Genomic DNA, 26,415 nt, shown 5'->3' on the forward strand with positions numbered 1-26,415 from the left:
TATCTGATCACTTCTTTGTTTCCTTTTCTGTCTCACTCTTCTCCAAACCTAGCCATTCAGCCCCTACCCAGATGGTCATGGTCTTTGCTCTCTCTCTCCCACTACTCTCTCCTCTTCTATTCTAACATCTCTTCCTTCTGCTAAATCCTTCCCTCTCCTGTCTCCCGATTCTGCCTCTTCGACACTACCCTCCTCCCTTTCCGCATCTTATGACTTGTACTGTCACCTTTCCTCCCAGCCGGCTTGGCCCTCCCCTCCTGCTCCGTGGCTGAGTGACTCATTGCAAGTTTACAGAACAGGGCTGTGGGCAGCTAAGCCGGTCAGGAGGAGCTCCTTCATATATGGTCTCTCCTATCATTGCTCTGCGGATGACACTTAGATACTTTTCTCCTTCCCCCCTTCTGACACCCACCCTACTTTACTGAGGAAAAATGTACTTGCTATGCCTGTGATATGTGCTTGTCCCTCCTAGTGTTTTGAAGATGAACGCACTGTAACTCTGTAACTCGCTCTGGATAAGAGTGTCTGCTAAATGACTAAAATGTAAATAATACGACCAGCCGTAGATCATCTATATGGGACTATCCAAATAAAGTGTGACTGAACTTTCTTTTACTGTCAGCCTACATGGGATGTGAGCAAGCCAGTCAAAGCCTGGATTGTTTGAGGGATTGGTTTTGTCTGGTAAACCGGGTCAGAATTTACCATGGATTTGGATGGCAAGGTCAAATGTCCAACATTCATATTTGGTGTTTGTGTGTTACAGTGGAGTTATATACAGCACAGTTCCCTTTACTTAAAAAAAACCCTAACCTACAACCAAACATACACCAAGAAGAGGGAAGAGCTCAGTCAATTGTGAAAGCCTTATTTGGAGAGCATAAGGGTTACGGGACCTGGAATGTTTTGTCTGGGTATACAGAACTATGATTAAACAACTGAACAGCAAAGAAAACATGCCCTAGTAAATGTTTTGTCAAAGAGCAGGTGCAATGTTTGATTCTTTGGCAACTGGGGTCACGATCTGGACCCAGGATTAGGGGTCAAAGGAGTTAAAATTTTGTGGAAGAAGTGCTACATGTGGGATCTGCTGCATCTGTTGCATGTTGTCCATGGGGTCCATCTCTGCCATGAAGGCTGGGTTCACTATTCCAGCTACACCAGGAGGGATAGAATTCATGGAATTGATTTAACTTACTGAAAAGGTATCTGAGGTGCAATTAGTGTTAGTAACTTAAGGGTTTTAGTGTGGCTTTGCCATGTTTAAATTGGTTGGTTTCATTAGTCTTGAGTTGATGTGAAGAAGACTCTTACCTTCTACTCTATAGGCCCTCATGGGGAATAAATCGCCAGCAGCCTCGCCACCAGAGCCACAGTCTCCTTCAGAAAACTCAAAATCTGGAGGCAGAGCAAAACAGCCAATCAGAAAACAATGAAATGATGTTGTTAATTTATGCAGGGGTAGCCTCTGCGGGGTTGTCAACAACCGTATGGTCTGGTTTTCAGGGGAAATGAAAGCAAGAGCCTGTGATGAGACTAGGACTGTTGCAGTGACAGTATTACCGCCACACCGGCAGTCATGAGTCATGACTGCAGTAAAATTACACTTGACCGTTGAATAAGGGTAATCTCCTCTTACGCACTCTGGACATGCTTGGTAGTACCCAACTCTGGCACACAGGGCTCTATTGTCCATATAACCCATGGGTGTCAAACTCATTCCATTGATAGCCTAGTGTCTGTTGGTTTTTATTTTTTCCTTTCAATTAAGACCTAGACAACCAGGTGAAGGGAGTTCCTTACTAATCAGTGACCTTAATTCATCAAGTCCAAGGGAGGTGCGAAAACCTGCAGACACTCAGAGCTCCATGGAATGAGTTCAACACGTGCTCTAACCACTCTAACATCAATGCAAATGCAATTGAAAATCACATCAAACACTTAATAGTATTGTGCTTTTAAAACACTCACCTCACTATGATTATTGATCAATTTGAAGAAATAAGTTCAACAGCAGGTTGAAACTGAGTGGGAAACATGGTCATGTGGATGTTGTTTCAAAGCCTAACAACGAAATCGACAGTTCTTTCTAAGGTGATGATTCATTCAAAACACGCATCCGCATATTAGACAGGGCAGAAAAACATTTAAATAAAACTGATTAACGATGTCTTTGGTAAATAATTGGTCTAGCCTATACTCCAATATTAAACAAATTCTACTAATCGCCTTTGAATGTGAATATATTCTTATGCATACCACAGGAGGTTGGTGGCACCTTAATTGGGGAGGATGGGCTTGTGGTAATGGCTGGACCGGTATCAGTGGAATGGTATCAAATACATCAAACACATGGTTTCCATGTTTGATACCATTCCATTGGTTCTTGTTTCAGCCATTATTATGAGCCTTCCATCCATCAGCATCCTCCGCTAAATGAACAAGCCTATGGCATGGCACGTAGTCAGATAACATACAGTAGGCCAACTCCATATTCTGTTCTTCTGAAATACATTTTCATCATATTATAATGTTTCTTTAGACCTACCTAAAATAAATAATGGATTCATTGTGATGGTGTACATTACATTGATTTATTAGCCTTTTCTAAATGTTAATGTTCCAAAGGCGGGCATCAGCAGCAGTCTTTTGTATGAAAATAACCGTTTGACAAACTTTCATGACTGCCACAGGCCTAGACGCGACTTCTGTTTTTGGACTTTAAAAAGGTGACACTCCATCTTAACACCTCCACATTTACTGGATTGGATGAACAGTGCATCAAGACCAAAATATGGGGGATCTAGTTTGAGCCATTTCTTTTACGCTTGTTACGTTAGGTTAATGCAGAGGTATCTAAGCCCATCTTTTCCCCCCTTAACCTTTTCATATAATGCAAAAGAGAAGTGAAAAGCAAAGAGGAAGTACCTTTATCCCTATAAGGATGGTTTTTACTTTTATCCGTGGAGTTTCCATTTGGCATCTAAAAATGACATAACATGAAATTACACAACATACATATTACATTGTCTATAAGAGGATGGCTATGAGGTCGGACACGGAGGAAGGGGGAAAAAGTGCCTTCACCCCTGACCTTTTGTGGTTTATCTTTCTTTTGATGCTTGGTTTGGATCTTCTTGGCAGGGGCGACACCCATTTTGGCTGACTTGAATGACTCTAGACGGCTCCTCATTGTTCTCTGGAAGATCTCTTGCACCTCATTCTCATCCTTGTTGGTTTCGAGGTGGCTCCGACTGTACCTGTGTCTGTGCTGTTAGTTGAGGGAATGAGAGGAAGAGAACAGGGTAACTGACCATCTTAATCTGTTTATGGCTGATTGTGAATTGACAAGATGCAGGAGATGCTTGAGGAGACAGAATCCCCATTCATTTAGTCCCAAAGATTGGAATTTCCCTTTGAGTACAGTATCAACAAAAAGAAAAGGTAAAATGATTACAACTGGCTTGTTGGCACACAAACTAATATGATGAAACAAGCAACCAGTGACAGTGGCAAACTAATGATAAGTGATTTGGTGCTAAGATAATTGCTCAACATTGAGGGACATTTTAGACACAGATTAAGCCTTATCCTGAGATTTTCCTTTCAGTTTGCTTTTAAGTCCAGGACAAGGCTTAATCGATGTCCGGGAAACCGCCCCTGAGATTTTTGGGTGATCTAATACCTGTTTCCTGCCTCTGTACAAGTGCTGCTGCAGTAGATGGTGTGCATTAAAGTCTTCTGACTCCCTCATTTTCAGGTCCAGTTCATGCATGTCCAGGCAGACAGAGGGCACAATGTCCTGTCTGGAAGGGAAGAAACATAGATGTAAAGTGTTGTTGTTTTGCTGGCCACTTGAGGGCAGACACTGAAAATGTACCAGACCTACAGTATTTCAAGTGTTACAGTACATTGAGGAGCAAGGAGAAGGATCTCACTCTACAAAAAGTTAGTGTCTACTAACCATGCTTTTGCTACTGTATGCTTTTGTTTCTATTTTGGATCATCATATTTGGTGGTATAATAATAGTAGTTACTATACCAATAGTAGTTACTTAAAACTATTAGAAAGGAAGATTAGGTGTCATCATGGCATCAGCTAATTGGGATCCAGATAAAGATGACAAATCACAAATCCCTCTCCCCTGAATTCTGCAAATTATAAAAAGTATAAGAACAAATCTACTCACCTACTTCGGATACCCCCCAAAATATATTTTACTAACAAATTCTAACAATTGTTCAATAATATAAAGTAAACTTGGAAAATCATAGATCAACTGTTGGATAAGAATAAGACATCTACAACTATTCAATCTGTTGTTGGAAATAAGACCTATAGTGATCCTGATGTTATTTAATAACCTTTTTGTGAATGTGGGTTCCTCTCTGTCAAAGAACATTTAGAAAACTGATGGAAATCCCTTGGATTATGTTTAAGGGGCATTTCCCTTCTCTGCTTCCTGATGTAATGGAGGTGGTGGAGGTAATTGGTATCTTAAAGATATCAGCATCCGGTCATGAGGAGATTGATGCCTCTTTGGTGAAATTAGTGTCTTCCTCAATTACTGAGCCTCTAATGTATATCTTCACCAAATCTATGCAAACTGGTATTGTTCCTAAAGATTTGAAAATTGCCAAAGTTATCTCCTTCTATAAATCTGCGGATGCAAGATCTTTTACAAATTATCGGCCAATATCTGTACTACCATGTTTTTTAAAAATCCTAGAAAATGTGGGGTATAAGAGAATGTTAAAACATTTAAATTAACACTGTATGATGTTTGTAAAAACTACACAGATATGGCTCTTTTGCAACTTGTGGAAAATAATATTTATAGCCCTTATTAACAATGAATACACTCTTGGCATATTTTTTGATTTATCAAAAGCGTTTGACATAGTTGATCATGAAATATTATTTTGTAAATTGCATTATTATAGTTTTCATGATTATACATATAATTGGTTATATAGTTATGTTTATGATAGAGAACAATTTGTTCATGCAAATGACTGGGCATCTACCAGGGCCACGATATCCTGTGGTGTCCCACAGGGTTCGATAATTGGACCTTTTGTTGTTCCTAATCTATGTCAATGACCTTTCTGCTGTGTCTTCTACCATGCTTCCCATTCTCTTTGCTGATGATGCCAATCTGATTTTATCACACAAGAATTTTGATTCAATAATTAATGAAGCCAACTCAGGTATGGACACATTTTCTGAATGGTTCCAGATAAACAAATTATCTTTGAATGTAAAAAAAATCCTACTTTATTGTATTCACTAGAAAGAATAAGAAATAGTAATAAAAAATAAATAAAAAGCGCCATAATCTCAATTGGTTGGAATGAAATAGAACAAGTCACATCCACTAGATTCCTCAGAGTTCTAATTGATGAAAAGTTATCCTGGAAAGATCATATTCAATTTGTCTGCAGCAAAGTGATGAAATCTGTTGGTACAGTATCATCAGAAAGATTAGTGGTTTGGTTGATCAGGCTTGCTTCCTATCTTTATACTATAGCTTATTTACCCATATCTCATTTACTGTAATATTGTCAGGGCCAGTACATATGCCTCCTACCTACACCAGTTACTCTACAATCAAAATACATTTGCAAGACTAGCCACTTCCTCTAATTACCTGGCTCCAACTGCACCTTTGTTTACGAAACTCAATATCTTGTCTATTTACGACAGGAATGTACGCCAATTATGCACTTTCATCTACAAATACTCATACCTCCCAGACAGTTTACCTTTCAATGGATTCTTCCAGGTTAATTCTGAAATCCATCTATATAACACAAGACACTGTGATAACCTTCACCCTCCCAACTGCCGCCACTCACATAGTCAATTCTCTATCAGATGCAGAGGTATAGTACCATACTCTGGAATTCTTATTGTCATATTGCCAAAACCTCATCATCCCTCAGTAACTTCAAGAGAAGACTGGGGGTCAGCCTAATGAATCACACTACCCAATAATCCCCTCCTTGTAGCCTAACTCACACATGCACACACACATAATCCAACATAGTTTTTACTGTATACTGAGTATATAATGTACAATTATAATTAATATGCTTTGTTTAACTGATTGAACAAACTTTTTTTTTTGTACTTATATTTGTGGTGTGGTTTTCATATAAGCCCTTTTGGGCTTCCAACCTCACCTGCACACTGTTTTTACCTGTTTTTTAATTTTTTATCTGTACTGTTTTGTCTTTCGCATATTTTCTTTGGTGCGAATAAATAAAACCTAAAATCCTAAAGGAAGTACTAGCAGGTGTGTTTCTCGTAAATAAGTCATGTTTATGCTAGTCATCCTGCATCTTCCAATGAAACAGTTCCCTGTGATGGTATACATTTATAGTTGCCATAGAATGAAAAAAGGGTTTAAGTTTATATTTCCGCCAACCCAAGTTAATGATGCATGTGTTTTAGATAGCATCCCAAATGACACTCTAGTCCCTATTTAGTGCACTACTTTTGACCAGAACCCTAAAGTCAGGAAATGTTGCTTACAAGATAGAGGAGAGTGGAACATGATCCGGTCCCATATTATCTGCCATGACGCCAGGCATAATCTCAGAGAAATTGGCACGAAACTTCTTATTGAAATCCACATCGGCCTTGGTCTCATTCCGAACGAACGCCAATGAGCCTCTGCGTTCTCCCTATGGTGGGAGCATAAAAGACTTCATGGTCTGCCATCCAGTTTATTTGTTAATCTTACTGTAGATCAGGGATCTTGGTGGTCAATGTATTGTGTTTGTAAATACAGTATCAAGTTGTCATGGCTTTCCCTGCCCTTGTGAGTTGCTCTTACCTCCTTTACATAGCTCATGGCATCCTTGAGGTTGAGCTGGTGGAAGATGTTGAATATGTAGTCACGAGATTTCCTGGCAGAGGGCTTCATCAAGAACCAGCACAACCACCTCTCCTCAAAGTTATGCCACCTTAGAAGGATACGAGAAGATAGGAAAAGGATAAGAGTAAAATTCTGTGCTAACGTTCTGTCTTTCAAGGTATGGTATGTTAATTCAAACTGTACTTATAATATGATAATAACTTATTGAAATTGATAATGTGATGTTAGTGTCCAAATACTTGTCTCTCATGTAGTTATGTCCTATTTGTCCAGAAATGTCCTCTATGGCGACAAGCATGTGGTCAAAGGTCTGAACAAATGAAAAAGAATGGTGAGTCATGGATTTATTTTGTCAAGATTATATTTAGGTCAACCAATTTCAACACTGTTAGATGAAATGGTTAATGCCTTGTAAAATAAGGGTTCAGCTATATTGGAGGTGGCTTTGACTTTTGTGATCTGACCCTGAAGATCTCACACAACAAAAGGTGAAACTTTACTTTGTGGATTTATAAGAGAGATGTATGGTTAGTTATCTGATTCTCGGGTTGATGAACAACAAAGACTTCTAACCAAATATTTACCCTATTCTGTATTTTTTCAGCTAGTGTGAGTTCTGTCACGGCTGCTCTCTTTACTTTCAGCCAGGTGACCAGTGGTTTCATGGTTATTCCCTGCAACAAAGAAGAAGAATATATAGTCAACTGGTAATTAACATATGCCAGTCTTTTCAAGTCAAGACATATTACACTATGGAAGAAAACCGTTTACACAACTAATGAAATCGCAATGGACTGAAGTTTTACATTTAAATGAGCCATTTTACCTGCAGCATGACAGTAAAGTACACCACTATGAGGGTGGTGCTGACCATCAGATTCTTCTCTTTGAACTTATTCTCATCCAGCATGGCCACAAGGCCATAGGCAACTGCCCCTCGTAGGCCACCGTAGCTCATCACCACCTGATCAATGAACTCCAAGGGAACCAGTCGGTACTTGTTCAGAATCCAGGTAAGGAGAAAGACCCCTGTGATATAAACACACAAGCATACACACACACACACACACACAGACGGTAATGTGAAGCCTTGAACGAGAATCTTTGAGTAAAATATTGAGTTCCACACACAGGGATTGCAAGTTTATAATCAGCCCTAAGCTTCCAAACTACAATATTGTTCATCCTATGAAGATTGAGTGAAATAGAATCACCAGTGATCTCACAAAATCATACTAAATATCACAACTGACCTATGAACCTGAACACAAAGATGAAGAGGAGTGTGAGGAGGATGAAGCCTGTGTTCCACACCCATATAGCTGGATCTATGGCCGAGATGCCGAGGAAGACAAAGATGATGGTCTCTGAGCCATTGGCGAACACCTTCATGACGTATTGTACTGTGGTGACCGACCTCTCATCCATGTTGGCATTGATATACTTCTGACAGCAGATGCCACAAAACACGATCCTATGGCACAGCAGGCAAAGGGATTGTATTTAATTGTATTTTTGAGTAGAGGGCTCAGAGATTGTGGACCATAATCATCAATAAGGATCATACGTGGCTCATACTGTACATACAGTGCCTTCAGACCCCTTGACGTTTTCCACATTTTGTTATATTACAGCCTTATTCTAAAATGGATTAAATTGTTTTTTTTCCCCATCATAAATCTACACACAATACCCCATGATGACAAAGCCAAAACAGGTTTTTAGAAATGTTTGCAAATGTATTTAAAATAAAAAAAACTTAATTATCACATTTACATACACTATCGGTCAAACGTTTTAGAACACCTACACATTCAAGGGTTTTTCTTTATTTTTACTATTTTCTACATTGTAGAATAATAGTGAAGACATCAAAACTATGAAATAACACATATGGAATCATATAGTAACCAAAAAAGTGTTAAACAAATCAAAATATATTTGAGATTTGAGATTTTTCAAATAGCCACCCTTTGCCTTGATGACAGCTTTGCACACTCTTGGCATTCTCTCAACCTGCTTCACTTGGAATGCTTTTCCAACAGTCTTGAAGGAGCTCCTACATATGCTGAGCATTTGTTGGCTGCTTTTCCTTCACTCTGCAGTCCGACTCATCCCAAACCATCTCAATTTGGTTGAGGTCGGGGGATTGTGGAGGCCAGGACATCTGATGCAGTACTCCATCACTATCCTTCTTGGTCAAATAGCCCTTACACAGCCTGGAGGTGAGTTGGGTTATTGTCCTGTTGAAAACAAATCATAGTCCCACTAAGCCCAAACCAGGTGGGATGGAGTATAGCTGCAGAATGCTGTGGCAGCCATGCTAGTTAAGTGTGCCTTGAATTCTGTATAAATCACTGACAGTGTCACCAGCAAAGCACCACCACACCATAACACCTCCTCCTCCATGCTTTATGATGGGAAATACACATGCGGAGATCATCCGTTCACCCACACTGCGTCTCACAAAGACACAGCGGTGGGAACCAAAACTCTCCAATTTGGACTCCAGACCAAACGTCAAATTTACACCAGTCTAATGTCCATTGCTTGTGTTTCTTGGTCCAAGCAAATCTATTCTTCTTTAGTAGTGGTTTATTTGCAACAATTCAACCATGAATGCCTGATTCACACAGTCTCCTCTGAACAGCTGATGTTGAGATGTGTGTGAAGTACGTGAAGCATTTATTTGGGCTGCAATTTCTGAGGCTGGTAACTGTAATGAACTTATCCTCTGCAGCAGAGGTAACTCTGGGTCTTCCTTTCCTGTGGTGGTCCTCATGAGAGCCAGTTTCATCATAGTGCTTGATGGTTTTGCGAGTGCACTTGAAGAAACTTTCAAAGTTCAAGAAATGTTCCATATTGACTGACCTTCATGTCTTAAAGTAATGATGGACTGTCGTTTCTCTTTGCTTATTTGAGCTGTTCTTGCCATAATATGGACTTGTTCTTTTACCAAATAGGGCTATCTTCTGCACCCCACAACCTTATCACAACACAACCGAATGGCATTCGGCATTCGAATGGCAAACGCATTTAATAAGAAGGAAATAAATTACACAAATTAACTTTTAAGAAGGCACACCTGTTAATTGAAATGCATTCCAGGTGAATACCTCATGAAGTTGGTTGAGAGAATGCCGAGAGTGTGCAAAGCTGTTATCAAGGCAAAGGGTGGCTATTTGAAGAATCTCAAATATAAAATATATTTTGATATGTTTAACACTTTTTGGTGTTATTTCATAGTGTTGATGTCTTCACTATTACTCTACAATGTAGAAAACTGTAAAAATAAAGAAAAACCCTTGAATGAGTAGGTGTTCTAAAACTTTTGACCGGTAGTGTAAGTATTCAGACCATTTACTCAGTGCTTTGCCGAAGCACCTTTGACAGCAATTTCAACCTCGAGTCTTCTTGGGTATGACGCTACAAGCTTGGCACACCTGTATTTAGGGAGTTTCTCCCATTCTTCTCTGCAGATCCTCTAAAGCTCTTGTCAGGTTGGATGGGGAGCATAGTTGCACAGCTATTTTCAGGTCTTTCCAGAAATGTTCGATCAGGTTCAAGTCCAGGCTCTCGCTGGGCCACTCAAGGACATTCAGAGTCCTGAAGCCACTCCTGTGTTGTCTTGGCTTGGTGCTTAGGGTCGTTGTCCTGTTAGATCGTGAACCCGCTCTGGAGCAGGTTTTCATCGAGGATCTCTCTGTACTTTGCTCCATTCATATTTCCCTCAATTCTGACTAGTTACCCAGTCCCTGCCGCTGAAAAACATCCCCACAGCATGATGCTGCAACTACCATGCTTCATCGTAGGAACGGTGGCAGGTTTCCTCTAGATGTGACTATTGTTATTCAGTCCAAAGAGTTCATTCTTGGTTTCATCAGACCAGAGAATCCTGTTTCTCATGGTCTGAGAGTCCTTTAGTTGCCTTTTTACAAACTCCAAGCGGGCTGTCATGTGCCTTTTACTGAGGAGTGGCTTCCGTCTGGCCATTCTACCATAAAGGCCTGATTGGTGGAGTGCTGCAGAGATGGTTGTCTTTCTGGAAGTTTCTCCCATCTCCACAGAGGAACTCTGGAGCTCTGTCAGAGTGACCATCGGGTTCTTGGTCACCTCCCTGACGAAGGCCCTTCTCCCCCGATTGCTCAGTTTGGCTAGGCGGCCAGCTCGATGAAGAGTCTTGATGCTTTGAAACTTCTTCAATTTAAGAATGATAGAGGCCACTGTGTTCTTGGGGACCTTCAATGCTGCAGTAATATTTTGGTACCCTTCCCCAGATCTGTGCCTCAACACAATCCTGCCTCGGAGCTCTACGGACAATTCCTTCGACCCCATGGCTTTGTTTTTGGTCTGTCATGCACTGTCAACTGGGGGACCTTATATAGACAGGTGTGTGCCTTTCCAAAGCATGTCCAATCAATTGAATTTACCACAGGTGAACTCCAATCAAGTTCTAGAAACATCTCAAGGATGATCAATGGAAACAGAATGAAACTGACCTCAATTTTGAGTCTGATAGCAAAGGGTCTGAATACTTATGTAAATAAGGTATTTCTGTTTTAGATTTTTTTTATGGACGTGCAAAACAATTCTACAAACCTGTTATCCTTTTGTCATTATGGGGTATTGTGTCGATTGATAAAAAAATAATTTAATCCATTTTAGAATATGGCTGTAATATATAAAAAAAGGTGAACATAGTCAAGGGGTCTGAATACTTTCTGAATAAACCGTACTAAGTAACTGAAATACATATCCAAATCGATTACAGCCAAGTGGAAAAAATCATGTTAGGTTGTGTTTTGAATAGAACATCCCTTTACGGAAAGGGTATTGTTGGCCTAATAAATCAACATAACACTCAGAAGCACTTACGACAGGATAGCGGATAGAGAAAGCATCTCAGCTGTCAGGTAGGAGAGGTAGCCCAGGATGAAGATGAAGCCTGGCTCGATGATCTGGATGTTCTTTGTGCATCTGGTCAGGAGCGAGATCAGCAGAGCAAAGATAATACCAACCAGGGAGCCTCCGAATGCCACCACGAAGAACGAGACTACACATGGTAGAGGGAGAGAATGAGAGCGCGCAAGAGGAGTGAGAAAGAGGAAGACGGACATATGGAGAGGCAAACAGTGAACAAAGATATTGATTATTTCATGAATACATAACATTTTGGTTAAACAGATTACATAATCTACTGCTTGTTGCATTACCCTTTTAGTTTGCTTCAAGATGGCACAAGAAGCTGACACTATTGATTACACGACAGGGTTGTTAATGGCTTGGCATTTGGCCTGAGAATCCAACGCTGAAAAGGCGCATCCCAAATGGCACCCTATTCCCTATACAGTGCACTTAATAGGGAAACAGTCATTTGGGATGCAAAAAGTGTGCGGATCTTACATACTTATGCCTTTAATGATCTCTACAGCATCGATTTCTGCCCCTCCCAGCGACACGAATGCATCAAACACATTGAACAGCACCTGAGGGAACATGGACATAAAGATGACCGGTCACTGAGGAGGTGGGGAGGTTAGGGAACCAAATGCAACCAAATCAATAGAACAGTACGTTCTTTAATGCAGTGGTGTTTAAAGTCTGTGTCGTGGAATTGCAGTGGGGTGGGAATTAAAAAAATAATAATTGCAACTTTATTTATTTTTTTATTTTTGAGGGGGGAAATATATATACTGCTCAAAAAAATAAAGGGAACACTTAAACAACACATCCTAGATCTGAATGAAAGAAATAATCTTATTAAATACTTTTTTCTTTACATAGTTGAATGTGTTGACAACAAAATCACACAAAAATTATCAATGGAAATCCAATTTATCAACACATGGAGGTCTGGATTTGGAGTCACACTCAAAATTAAAGTGGAAAACCACACTACAGGCTGATCCAACTTTGATGTAATGTCCTTAAAACAAGTCAAAATGAGGCTCAGTAGTGTGTGTGGCCTCCACGTGCCTGTATGACCTCCCTACAACGCCTGGGCATGCTCCTGATGAGGTGGCGGATGGTCTCCCGAGGGATCTCCTCCCAGACCTGGACTAAAGCATCCGCCAACTCCTGGACAGTCTGTGGTGCAACGTGGCGTTGGTGGATGGAGCGAGACATGATGTCCCAGATGTGCTCAATTGGATTCAGGTCTGGGGAACGGGCGGGCCAGTCCATAGCATCAATGCCTTCCTCTTGCAGGAACTGCTGACACACTCCAGCCACATGAGGTCTAGCGTTGCATTAGGAGGAACCCAGGGCCAACCGCACCAGCATATGGTCTCACAAGGGGTCTGAGGATCTCATCTCGGTACCTAATGGCAGTCAGGCTACCTCTGGCGAGCACATGGAGGGCTGTGCGGCCCCCCCAAAGAAATGCCACCCCACACCATGACTGACCCACCGCCAAACCGGTCATGCTGGAGGATGTTGCAGGCAGCAGAACGTTCTCCACGGCGTCTCCAGACTCTGTCACGTCTGTCACGTGCTCAGTGTGAACCTGCTTTCATCTGTGAAGAGCACAGGGCGCCAGTGGCGAATTTGCCAATCTCGGTGTTCTCTGGCAAATGCCAAACGTCCTGCACGGTGTTGGGCTGTAAGCACAACCCCCACCTGTGGACGTCGGGCCCTCATACCACCCTCATGGAGTCTGTTTCTGACCGTTTGAGCAGACACATGCACATTTGTGGCCTGCTGGAGGTCATTTTGCAGGGCTCTGGCAGTGCTTCTCCTGCTCCTCCTTGCACAAAGGCGGAGGTAGCGGTCCTGCTGCTGGGTTGTTGCCCTCCTACGGCCTCCTCCACATCTCCTGATGTACTGGCCTGTCTCCTGGTAGCGTAGTGCTCTGGACACTACGCTGACAGACACAGCAAACCTTCTTGCCACAGCTCGCATTGATGTGCCATCCTGGATGAGCTGCACTACCTGAGCCACTTGTGTGGGTTGTAGACTCCGTCTCATGCTACCACTAGAGTGAAAGCACCGCCAGCATTCAAAAGTGACCAAAACATCAGCCAGGAAGCATAGGAACTGAGAAGTGGTCTGTGGTCCCCACCTGCAGAACCACTCCTTTATTGGGGGTGTCTTGCTAATTGCCTATAATTTCCACCTGTTGTCTATTCCATTTGCACAACAGCATGTGAAATTTATTGTCAATCAGTGTTGCTTCCTAAGTGGACAGTTTGATTTCACAGAAGTGTGATTGACTTGGAGTTACATTGTGTTGTTTAAGTGTTCCCTTTATTTTTTTGAGCAGTGTATATATATATAATATATATGGGACAATATACAAACGCTATTGAGAAAGATCATTTGAAAAATGTAATTGTATTGAGTAAATGTATGTATTGGTTCTCCTAGAAAGATCAAAATGCAGTGAATTGAAGGTTATTTGTTAATGTTATTTGAAAATCAAAATGTACTGAATTTAATTTTGTGTAATTAGATTTTGGGTGGGGTGGTGTCGCCTAAAGAAATGGGGTCCCTGCTGAAAAAGTTTGAATACCCTGCTTTATTGTGTTACAATCAATGGAGTAATTGGTGTAATCTATCCATTGGACAAACAGAATTATTCCTGGTCTATTTGTATGTGACTGATGTTGTTATGTACAAACGGACAGCATTCTCTGAGTGAAGCACATGACTGACGCATGCAGTTCAGCCAAAGAGCCCTGCCTTGGAATGCAGTTTGTGTATTGCCTTTGTACTTCACTCATTGGGTATATGTTTGCAATGATAAAGGTCACTAAAACAACAGATTTCAAAAGTTGAGTACATTTTGTGGGCAAAAAAACTATTGTGTAAACATTAATTCAGCAGCCTAAATGGCACCCTATTCTTAGTCTACATATTGAACTACTTTTGACCAGAGACACCAATTGGGTGTCATTTGGGACTTGGCTTTGTATGTTGTTGAATGAGGATGAAAATGTGAGACGAACCACTGTGACACCATCGTTGAGGAGAGACTCCCCAAACACCATGATGAACAGGACCTCGTTGACATGGACCTCCTCAAACACGGCAATTACAGCCACGGGGTCCACAGCAGCAATTAGACTCCCAAACAACAGGAACTGAAGGAGACCAATGTCGATATCACCTGCAGAGGCCCAGAGTGAAAGGTGTAATGATCTCAGGCCTTTAAACTACCTTACCCGTTAACTTGCTGATTGAGGACCTCACAAATGCCAGTTTCAATCATCAGTTCAAGCTTTGGTCGGGCCAGTTCCAAATGACAGCCTATTCCCTGTATAGTCACTACTTTTTACCAGGGCCCCCTGGTCAAAAGAAGTGTACTACTGTATACTGTATAGTGAATGGGGTGCCATTTGGGACAAACATGTTGGCTGCCTTACCCATGGCCCCGCCCAACCAGCACCCCCAGAGGCCGAGACCCACAGTGGCAGCGTTCCAGCAGGTGCCAATTACAGCGTAAACCAGGATGGCGCCCATGTTGCTGAAGAACAGCTTGTTGGGCATGAAGTAGCCCGCGTCCAGGATGACTTGGGGCAGCAGGTAGAAGAAGAAGACGGTGGGTGTCAGGGTGAAGGTCTGCATCTTGTCTGCCCCGTAGATGATGCCACCCAGGATCCAACCGATGAGGATGAGGAGGGCACTCTCCGGGATCACACTGGTCAGGCTGTGGTTCAGCTCGACCACTGTTGGGGAACAGAGAGAGACAAGAGACAAGGTTAGAGATACGTAGAGGAAATGAGAGCCAAAGAGGGTCAGCGAGTAGAAAAGATTACATGGATAATTTTGGTTGATTCAGGTGCAGCCGAGCCAAGTCAAACAGACCTGAACCATAAAATGTCTCAGGTACCAACCCAGTCAATTATTCCTGCTTCATTACTCCAATGATGCCTCAGAGAGAGTTCATGGCGCTTGTGCTCTGCTCACTGTCTGGCAAACCTCTGAAGTCAACATCAACTTTTCAGGGCCGAGTCGCTGGCACTATTCGAGCGTAATTAGGTAATAAGTTCAGTCAACCTTACACGTTCTTGATCCCTGGGGTTGTGTTCATAAAGCGTCTCAGAGTAGGAGTGCTGATTTAGGCTCAATTTAGTTTTGCCTTTAAGATCCCACTGAATATGCATACATGGACTGGGAGGACCTGATCCTAGATCAGAACTCATTCTCTGAGACGCTTTATGAATACAGAGTCTGGCCTCCCTACACTTTGTTGATCCTTGGGCAATAACGGGATCAAGATGCCCACAGGATACTAGGGAGTCAGACATTGACATCTGTTCCTTCTTGACAACTTTCTTGGGCTTTACACACAGGAAGGTGCTGAAACTCAAATCCCTAACTAAACGGTAGAGCAAAGAGATTAAAACGTGTGAGGAGATGCCGTTTGTAAATGATCAACCATTTCGGATGACTGAGAAAGTGTTCTGAACCCTGGAGTGTGATTTATTGGCAGCCTACCATTATAAATGTGCTCATCACTCACACACACTCTGGATAAGTGGCATGAGGCAGGGATTTCTCAGAAGCCATAAATGTTTTATCAGATTCTACTTATTCAGATTACTTCTTCTGTATGTTAATGTGGAGATATTCACTGACAATGCACAGCAACAGCTAGATTTGTCATCCACCCACAGTGCTGAGGGTTGTATCTTTCCGGTGCCTCAGGGTTGTATATTCTGCTGAGGTGTTTCAGGCTATATGTTGCTCTTGACTGCTGAATGCTCAATGAAAGATTAAGTTTAGATTCTCCTTTACTATTCTGTTTATTTATCCTCGAGGACCTTGCCTGTGAAAAGAAAATATTTAGCAAGTTGCAAAAGCTGTTGGGAGAGTTCTAATCCATTTTATGTGTTACTTATACTCAAGTGATGTATACCCAACACTCCGGATCTGGGATAAATTAGTTAAATGTTAAGTAAACAAATAGATAAGCTGTTGTTCGAAGGATTTTTCCTTTGTGACATTTATGGTTATTGGTTAGTTACATGGATTGCGACCATTCCGGACTAACTTTTGGAAAAGTATCTTTGAGTAAATGATTCTTCACTTGTTTGGAGAAACTTTTAACTGAATAAAACATGCATTTTTGTTCCCCATTTGCTCTTCTTTTTCTTCCCTTCTTTTAAATGTTCAACTTTTTTGGCACTGTTCCTGTCTGAAGCACAGTGATTGGCCTTGAGAATAAAAAGTACTGGATGTAAGAAGATGCCATATTCACACTTATTTCACACCTACTCAAAAACCATTGTCAACATTTCTGAACAGTTGTCTACGGAATGTCTTAATATATCCCATGAACTTGAGTAAAACGCTAAAAGCACTTGGTCGGGAGAACAGTGTGTTGCCTTGATAACACTGACAAAGGCTACAGTTGCCAGACAGTAGTAGCGTTATGTTGGGCCTATTTATGGCACAAATGCTACACAAAAGACAGATTTTGTTCTCACTGGAGGGATGGATATTGCCTGCTACCTTTGATCAGTCTGGTGTTTAAAATTTACCTCAAATCCTATTCTTCCCCTCTTGGTCCTGCGGTCGTACATACATACACAGTATACAGTGGTAAGAAAAAGTATGTGAACCCTTTGGAATTACCTGGATTTCTGCATAAATTGGTCATAAAATTTGATCTGATCTTCATCTATGTCACAACAATATACAAATACAGGCTGCTTAAACTAATAACACACAAACAATTATACATTTTCATGTATTTATTGAATACACTGTGTAAACATTCACAGTGCATGGTGGGAAAATATGTGAACCCTTGGATTTAATAACTGGTTGACCATCCTTTGGCAGCAATAACCTCAACCAAACTTTTTCTGTAGTTGCAGATCAGACCTGCACAATGGTCAGGAGGAATTTTGGACCATTCCTCTTTACAAAACTGTTTCAATTCAGCAATATTCTTAGGATGTCTGGTGAACCACTCGAGGTCATGCCGCAGCATTTTAAATCGGGTTGAGGTCAGGACTCTGAATGGGCCACTCCAGATTTTGATTTACTTCTGTGTTTTGGGTCGTTGTCCTGTTGCGTCACCCCACTTCTGTTGAGCTTCAATTGGCGGACAAATAGCCTGATATTCTCCTGCAAAATGATAAACATGGGAATTCCTTTTTCCGTCGATGATAGCAAGCTGTCCAGGCCCTGAGGCAGCAAAGCAGCCACAAACCATGATGCTCCCTCCACCATATTTTACAGTTGAGATGGTTTTGTTGTTCGTGTGCTGTGCCTTTTTCTCTCCACACATAGTGTTGTGTGTTCCTTCCAAACAACTCAACTTGAGTTTAATCTGTCCACAGAATATTTTGCCGGAAGTGCTGTGGAACATCCAGGTGCTTTCTGTAAACTTCAGAAATTCAGCAATGTTTTTTTGGACAGCAGTAGCTTCTTCCGTGGTGTCCTCACATGAACACCATTCTTGTTTAGTGTTTTATGTATTGTAGACTTGTCAACAGAGATGTTAGCATGTTCCAAAGATTTCTGTAAGTCTTTAGCTGACACTCTAGGATTCTTCGTAACCTCATTGAGAGTTCTGCACTGTGCTCTTGCAGTCATCTTTGCAGGACGGCCACTCCTAGGGAGAGTAGCAACAGTGCTGAACTTTTTCCATTTATAGACAATTTGTCTTACCGTGAAAATCAAGGCTTTTAGAGATACTTTTGTAACCCTTTCCAGCTTTATGCAAGTCAACAATTCTTAATCTTAGGTCTTCTGAGATCTCTTTTGTTCGAGGCATGGTTCACATCAGGCAATGCTTCTTGTGAATAGCGAACACAAATTGTGTGAGTTTTTTATAGGGCAGGGCAGCTTTAACCAACATCTCCAATCTCGTCTCATTGATTGGACTCCAGGTTAGCTGACTCCTGACTCCAATTAGCTTTTGGAGAAGTCATTAGCCTAGGGGTTCACATACTTTTCCCAACCTACACTGTGAATGTTTAAATTATTCAATATAGACAAGAAAAATACTATAATGTGTGTGTTATTAGTTTAAGCACACTGTGTTTGTCTATTGTTGTGACTAAGATGAAGATCAGATCAAATTGTATGACTAATTTATGCAGAAATCCAGGTAATTCCAAAAGGTTCACATACTTTTTCTTGCCACTGTATGCCAACATTGGTTGTTTCTACAAATATTGTACGTTTTAAAGTCAACTGGGACTCTGATTATTCCATAATTTCATACTTGGAAGGCCAGAATCTAAGAACAAATTATTTGATTCACTTGAGTCCAGGCCACAAAGAAAGACGCTAAAACTTTCATATCCATATGTGTCTTGATCTCTCAAGTGAGGCATAAGACGGATGTTCCTAATTCACAGGAGAGACGTTTGAATTTTTATTTTATTTTGGGGGGCAGAAATGCCTTCTTGAACATGTGAACTATCATGTGCTGTACTTGTACGTGGTCTGTAAATATGAATAAAAATTTTAAATTACGAGCTTAGTTTTTTCTCACTGAGAAAAATTATTATTTTTGTCTAGCCTTGATTGGCTGGGATAATGTTGCGGCTGGTCATGCCGAGAGATGTGTCCTGATTAATTGGTGTGGCCATGCCACAGGCTACTGGCTATACAGTGCTTTTGGAAAGTATTCAGACCCCTTTACTTTTTCCACATATTGTTATGTTACAGCCTTATTCTAAAATGTATTTAATTATTTTCCCCCCCTCATCAATCTACCCACAATACCCCAAAATGACAAAGCAAAAACAGAGTATTTTTTGACATTTTTGCTCATAATAAAAAATGTCAAAAACTGAAATACATAAGCATTCAGATCCTTTACTCAGTACCTTGTTGAAGCACATTTGGCACCGATTACAGCCTTGAGTCTTCTTGGGTATGACGCTACAAGCTTGGCACATCTATATTTGGGGAGTTTCTCCCATTCTTCTCTGCAGATCCTTTCAAGCTCTGTCAGGTTGGATGCGGAGCGTTGCTGCACAGCTATTTTCAAGTCTCCAGAGATGTTCGATCGGGTTCAAGTCTGGGCTCTGGCTACCCCACTCAAGGACATTCAGAGACATGTCCCGAAGCCACTCCTACGTTGTCTTGGCTGTGTGCTTTGGATCTTTGTCCTGTTGGAAGGTGAACCTTCGCCCCAGTCTTCTGTCCTGAGCGCTCTGGAGCAAGTTTTCATCAAGGATCTCTCTGTACTTTATCTTTTTCTCGGTCCTGACTAGTCTCCCAGTCCCTGCCGCTGAAAAACATCCCCACAGCATGACGCTACCATCACCATGCTTCACCGTAGGGATGGTGCCAGGTTTCCTCCAGATGTGGCGTTTGGCATTCATTTACATTTACATTTAAGTCATTTAGCAGACGCTGTTATCCAGAGCGACTTACAAATTGGTGCATTCACCTATAATATCCAGTAGAACAACCACTTTACAATAGTGCATCTAAATCTTTTAAAGGGGGGGGGGGGTTAGAAGGATTACTTTATCCTATCCCAGGTATTCCTTAAAGAGGTGGGGTTTCAGGTGTCTCCGGAAGGTGGTGATTGACTCCGCTGTCCTGGCATCGTGAGGGAGCTTGTTCCACCATTGGGGTGCCAGAGCGGCGAACAGTTTTGACTGGGCTGAGCGGGAACTGTGCTTCCTCAGAGGTAGGGAGGCGAGCAGGCCAGAGGTGGATGAACGCAGTGCCCTTGTTTGGGTGTAGGGCCTGATCAGAGCCTGAAGGTACGGAGGTGCCGTTCCCCTCACAGCTCCGTAGGCAAGCACCATGGTCTTGTAGCGGATGCGAGCTTCAACTGGAAGCCAGTGGAGAGAGCGGAGGAGCGGGGTGACGTGAGAGGCATTCAGGCCAAAGAGTAAAATATTGGTTTCATCAGACCAGAGAATCTTGTTTTTCATAGTCTGTGAGTCTTTAGGTGCCTTTTGGCAAACTCCAAGTGGGCTGTCATGTGCCTTTTACTGAGGAGTGTCTTCCATCTTGCCACTAACATAATGGCCTGATTGGTGGAGTGCTGCAGAGATGATTGTCCTTCTGGAAGGTTCTCCCATCTCCACAGAGGAACTCTAGAGCTCTGTCAGAGGGACCATCGGGTTCATGATCACTTCTCTGACCAAGGTCCTTCTCCCCCGATTGCTAAGTTTGGCCGGGCAGCCACCTCTAGGAAGAGTCTTGGTGTTTCCAAACTTCTTCTATTTAAGAATGATGGAGACCACAGCATTTTTGGGGATATTCTATGCTGCAGAAATGTTTTGGTATGCTTCCCCAGATCTGTGCCTCGACACAATCCTGTCTCGGAGCTCTACCGACAGTTCCCTCGACCTCTTGGCTTGGTTTTTGCTCTAACATGCACTCTCAACTGTGGGACCTTATATAGAGAGTTCTGTGCCTTTCCAAATCATGTCCAATCAATTGAATTGACCAAAGGTGGACTCCAAGTTGTAGAAACATCTCAATGATGATCAATGGAAACAGGATGCACCTGAGCTCAATTTTGAGTCTCATTGCAAAGGATCTGAATACTTATGTAAATAAGGTATTTCTGTTTAAAATTTTTAATACATTTGAAAACAATTCTAAAAAACCTGTTTCTACTTTGCATTTATGGGGTATTGTGTGTAGATTGCTGAGTATTTTTATTTCTTTAATCTATTTTAGAATAAGGCTGTAACGTAACAAAATGTGGAAAATGTCTGAAGGTAATGTAGGCTTCCCTGATCAAATAAAATTGTATTTGTCACTTGTGCAGTTGTAGACCTTATCGTGAAATGCTTACTTACAAGCCCTTCTCCAACAAGGCAGTTCAAGAAATAGAGTTAAGAAAATATTTACTAAATAAACTAAAGTAAATCGTTTTATAAAAAGTAACACAATAAAATGACAATAACGAGGGCACTGGGGGTACCGGTAATAAAATTACAATAACGAGGTCACAGGGGGTACCGGTACGGAGTCAATGTGCGGAGGTACACGTTTGTCAAGGTAATTATTACATGTAGGTAGGGGTAAAGTGTGTGTGTGGGGAGGGGGGGGTGGCAATATAAATAGTCCAGGTGGCTATTTGATTAATTGTTCAGCAGTCTTATGGCTTGGGGGTAGAAGCTGTTAAGGAGCCTTTTGGACCTAGACTTGGCAATCCGGTACTGCTTGCCATGCGGTAGCAAAGAGAACAGTCTATGACTTGGGTGACTGAAGTCTTTGACAATTCTTTGGACCTTCTTCTGACACCTCCTAGTATATAGGTCCTGGATGGCATGGAGCTTGGCCCCATACACACTACCTTCTGTAGTGCCTTACGGTCGGATACCGAGCAGTTGCCATACCAGGACGTGATGCAACCGATCAGGATGCTCTTGATGGTGCAGCTGTGAAACTTTTTGAGGATCTGGGGACCTATACCAAATATTTTCAGTCTCCTGAGGGGGAAAATATGTAGTCGTGCTCTCTTCACGACTGTCAGTAGTCTACGCTGATTTAAAAAAAAGATAATAGCAATGGACAACTGCAAACGTGTTGCTACAGCTCTCAACAACATTGCTGCCCTGAATATAGCAGACCCTATCGACAAAGCTCAGTGGGAGAATGTTGTGATGGACTACTTTCTGGAGGATGACGGGCTGACTTTCCCTGACTCTGAAAAGGAATCAGATGATTAAGAAATATTTGACTTGGGTGACAACAAATAACAACATTGTCATTGCACCAGACATTGCAGAGTTTTGTGATGACACATCAACAGTGTTGTTGTCACAGAAGAAGTGGACCAAGTTTTGAACTCAGTGTAATGCCCAGTAGAAGCAGAGTATGAGAAGGACATGGACAAAATGTAGAAGTTTGATTGCAAATGTGGAGAGAGACGAAAAGATAACTCAGAAGGCTCTTGTAAAAAAAAACTATCACTGGATTACATCTACAAATAAAGGGCAAACACAGTATCCATGACAAAGAAAGATGCAATGATTCTTGGAATATTGAACATTGTTTAATACTGTTTGCTAGCTAGTGAACGTTAGCTGGCTGGCTAGCTAGCTAGTCAACATTAAACCTAGCTAGCTAGTTGCTTGGTAGCTAACGCCAGCTAACATTATAAATCGTATCTCATTTTGTCAGAAATCTGTTTGCATTGCTAGTTATCTTGTTATGGATAGGGGGCAGTATTTTCACGGCCGGATAAAAAATTTACCCGATTTAATCTGATTATTACTCCTGCCCAGAAACTAGAATATGCATATAATTATTAGCTTTGGATAGAAAACACTCCAAAGTTTCTAAAACTGTTTGAATGGTGTCTGTGAGTATAACAGAACTCATTTGGCAGGCCAAAACCTGAGAAGATTCCAAACAGGAAGCGCCCTCTCTGACCATTTCTTGGCCTTCTTTGTCATCTCTATCCAAAACAGGGGATCTCTGCTGTAACGTGACATTTTCTAATGCTCCCATAGGCTCTCAGAAGGCGCCAGAACGTTGAATGATGACTTTGCAGGCCATGGCTGAAAAACAGTAGCGCATTTGGTAAGTGGTCGATCTGAGAACAATGAGACTGGCGCACGCGTGCACGAGACGACTCCATGTTTACATTTTCAGTCTTTGAACGAAAACAACGACTCCCGGTCGGAATATTATCGCTTTTTTACGAGAAAAATCGCATTAAAATTGATTTTAAACAGCGTTTGACATGCTTCAAAGTACGGTAATGGAATATTTTGAAATTTTTTGTCACGATAAGCGCCGGCGCGTCACCCTTCGTTACCCCTCAGATAGTGTCTTGAACGCACGAACATTATTACGATTATTTGGAACCAAACCAACATTTGTTGTTGAAGTAGAAGTCCTGGGAGTGCATTCTGATGAAGAACAGCAAAGGTAATCCAATTTTTCTTATAGTAAATCTGAGTTTGGTGAGTACCAAACTTGGTGGGTGTCAAAATGGCTAGCCTGTCATGGCCGGGCTATCTACTCAGAATATTGCAAAATGTGCTTTCACCGAAAAGCTATTTTAAAATCGGACATCGCGATTGCATAAAGGAGTTCTGTATCTATAATTCTTAAAATAATTGTTATGTTTTTTGTGAACGTTTATCGTGAGTAATTTAGTAAATTCACCGGAAGTGTTCGGTGGGTATGCTAGTTCTGAACGTCACATGCTAATGTAAAAAGCTGTTTTTTGATATAAATATGAACTTGATTGAACAAAACATGCACGTATTGTATAACATAATGTCCTAGGAGTGTCAACTGATGAAGATCATCAAAGGTTAGTGCTGCATTTAGCTGTGGTTTTGTTTTTTGTGACATTATATGCTAGCTTGAAAAATGGGTGTCTGATTATTTCTGGCTGGGTACTCTGCTGACATAATCTAATGTTTTGCTTTCGCTGTAAAGCCTTTTTGAAATCGGACAGTGTGGTTAGATAAAGGAGAGTCTTGTCTTTAAAATGGTGTAAAATAGTCATATGTTTGAAAAATGGAAGTTTTCGGATTTTCGAGGAGTTTGTATTTCGCGCCACGCCCATCATTGGATATTGGAGCAGGTGTTCCGCTAGCGGAACGTCTAGATGTAAGAGGTTTAAACAGTAGCCTACTGTTAGCTAGATGATTGGTTAGCTTTACCTACAGATTAATTCTGCATCATTTCATGCATGGTGGCTGGCTAAGTGTATGACAAACCGTTTGTATTACTAAACTTCCCTGTGGCTCAGTTGGTAGAGCATGGTGCTTGCAACGCTAGCATGGTGTGTGCAACGCCAGGGTTGTGGGTTTGATTCCCACAGGGGGCCAGTACAAAAAATAAAAATGCATGAAATGAAATGTATGTATTCACTAGTGTAAGTCGCTCTGGATAAGAGCGTCTGCTAAATTACTAAAATGTAAAAATGTAAACTGTACGGGTTGGGATATGGTACATTAATATGTTTAACTAGTTAGCTTGCTACATGTCTAAACAAAAGAGTCCACTTAGCCAGATGATAACATGACCCATAAACTTAGCCAGGTGTGTTTGGGGGTGATATGGTCATCTATTGTATTTCATGAACATGTGAACAAGTCTAGACAATAGAGACCCATCCACTTAGCTACGGTAGATGAGTCTGAGGGGTGGTTTGATTGGATATACATTGTGTTTACTAGAGACAATATGAAGAACAACGTGTTTGGATATAGGCCAAGGCCTAGATAAAGTGTATTTTTACCTAGAGAATTTCCTTTTTATAGGCTACTACTTTCACCACTTGTTTTCTACACTACCTCAGTTTAGCACATGGCCTCATGTGAAGACTTAAATGGGGGAGATGGGTGGGGTTAAGGCTGAAAAGGGTGTGAACGATGCTGAATGGGCATACTCAAAAAAGAGCTCTCCAGCAAGTGAGAAACTTTTAAGTGGATTTTCTGGAATAACAAGTTAATCACATTTAAAATAGGCATAACTTTCCCATATTTCGCCAACTGCAGTGTATGATATACAATTTTGATGCTCTGAGTCTGTACTTTTATCAAATGTACAAAAAGTCAATATTGTAAATGGTACATAACACTCAATTGGGAAATGTAGTCACATATGTCTGCCAGCATAATTTTGTCTGATAGTAACTCCACAGTATATTCTCTGACATAGCAGTTTGTGTCTAACAATATTCTAAACTATGAAATAACTTTCCAAAGTGGAGCCTGAGTACAGTCTGAGTCTCCTGTTGAAGAACTTAACTGCTCTTCCTAAAGGTTTAAAACACTGAATTAAAACAATCATTTTGCACAATTTTCATTAGTACTAAATTGAAATTAGACACCAATGTCTGATAGATTGGAGCTGATCGCATCCCTTTCTGTATACATACCCATCTTGGATACCCCAGCCACCAGTATCCATAAGGCGATGAGGTAGGGGGCTTCCACATGGTGCCACTTAAAGGTCACGATTTGAATCCCTGAGATGCTGGACCCATGGCCCCCTCCAGCCTGGCTGTGGTTTGATCCCACCACCCCTGGTTCCGGGTGCGACCCCTGGGGTGCTCCCACCTCCGTACCCTCAACAAACAGGTTCACTGTGCAAGTAAGAAATGCTGTCCCTAGCAGCCAGAGGCAAGTTCTGCATGCCATTTCACCAAATAACTAGTTCAATAAATGAATCAAATGCAGCAAAACTTGTTCTCAAAGTTCTTTGAGTAGTCCTGAGAGAGTTTCTTTCTTTCTCACTCTCTGAAGACTTGATCAGGTCACAGTGGTGTGGGCCAGGCTGGTGCCTGAGGGCGGTGGTGCAGTGAGGGCAGAGGTGTACGGACTCACAGGCTCAGCCGTTTATATGTCTTCTCGGGGGGGTGGGGGGGGGGGGGTAAAGTACCTCCTCTGTAGGGCCACTGCTCCTGGTTACTCAGTCACGTTGAGCAGTGTCCGCATTGTTTCGGTTCCTCAGTCTACTGTACTCAATCATGGGCAGAGATTACTATGCCACTCTCAAGGAGGAAACGTCATTCCTAAAGTGTGCTTTCAAGCCGGATACAAAGTTGTTACATTTGATCTGTGGGTATTTTTAGGACCGATTTTTGGTGTGGAATTTCAGTTCATTATTTGCATGCCTGGTT

The 26,415-nt window shown here is 41.6% G+C and overlaps 1 protein-coding gene across 1 annotated transcript; it reads right to left on the reverse strand.

Moving 5' to 3' along the window:
- On the reverse strand, positions 1 to 26,092 carry LOC115150782 (sodium/hydrogen exchanger 3-like). Its single transcript, XM_029694455.1, has 16 exons — positions 25,672 to 26,092; positions 15,248 to 15,550; positions 14,831 to 14,991; positions 12,292 to 12,370; positions 11,760 to 11,937; positions 8,138 to 8,358; positions 7,711 to 7,913; positions 7,469 to 7,558; positions 7,124 to 7,194; positions 6,843 to 6,972; positions 6,539 to 6,690; positions 3,686 to 3,806; positions 3,095 to 3,271; positions 2,929 to 2,983; positions 1,315 to 1,398; positions 1 to 1,155 (listed from the first exon to the last, which is right to left on the reverse strand). The coding sequence occupies exons 1-16, from the start codon at positions 25,931 to 25,933 to the stop codon at positions 1,037 to 1,039; spliced, it is 2,406 nt and encodes an 801-aa protein (XP_029550315.1). The 5' UTR covers positions 25,934 to 26,092; the 3' UTR covers positions 1 to 1,036.
- Between the last annotated feature and the right edge of the window lie 323 nt (positions 26,093 to 26,415).

Source organism: Salmo trutta, chromosome 16 (assembly GCF_901001165.1).
Source record: "Salmo trutta chromosome 16, fSalTru1.1, whole genome shotgun sequence".
Classification (NCBI taxonomy): domain Eukaryota; kingdom Metazoa; phylum Chordata; class Actinopteri; order Salmoniformes; family Salmonidae; genus Salmo; species Salmo trutta.

Bases quoted from the DNA above. Each gene is read 5' to 3' on its own strand.
- LOC115150782 (XM_029694455.1), bottom strand. From the start codon at position 25,933: ATGGCATGCAGAACTTGCCTCTGGCTGCTAGGGACAGCATTTCTTACT. The intron at 1,399-2,928 runs GTACTTCCTCTT...CTCTGCCTCCAG, and splicing joins CCATCCTTATAGGGATAAAG to ATTTTGAGTTTTCTGAAGGA. The intron at 1,156-1,314 runs GTAAGAGTCTTC...CTCCTGGTGTAG, and splicing joins GAGGGCCTATAGAGTAGAAG to CTGGAATAGTGAACCCAGCC.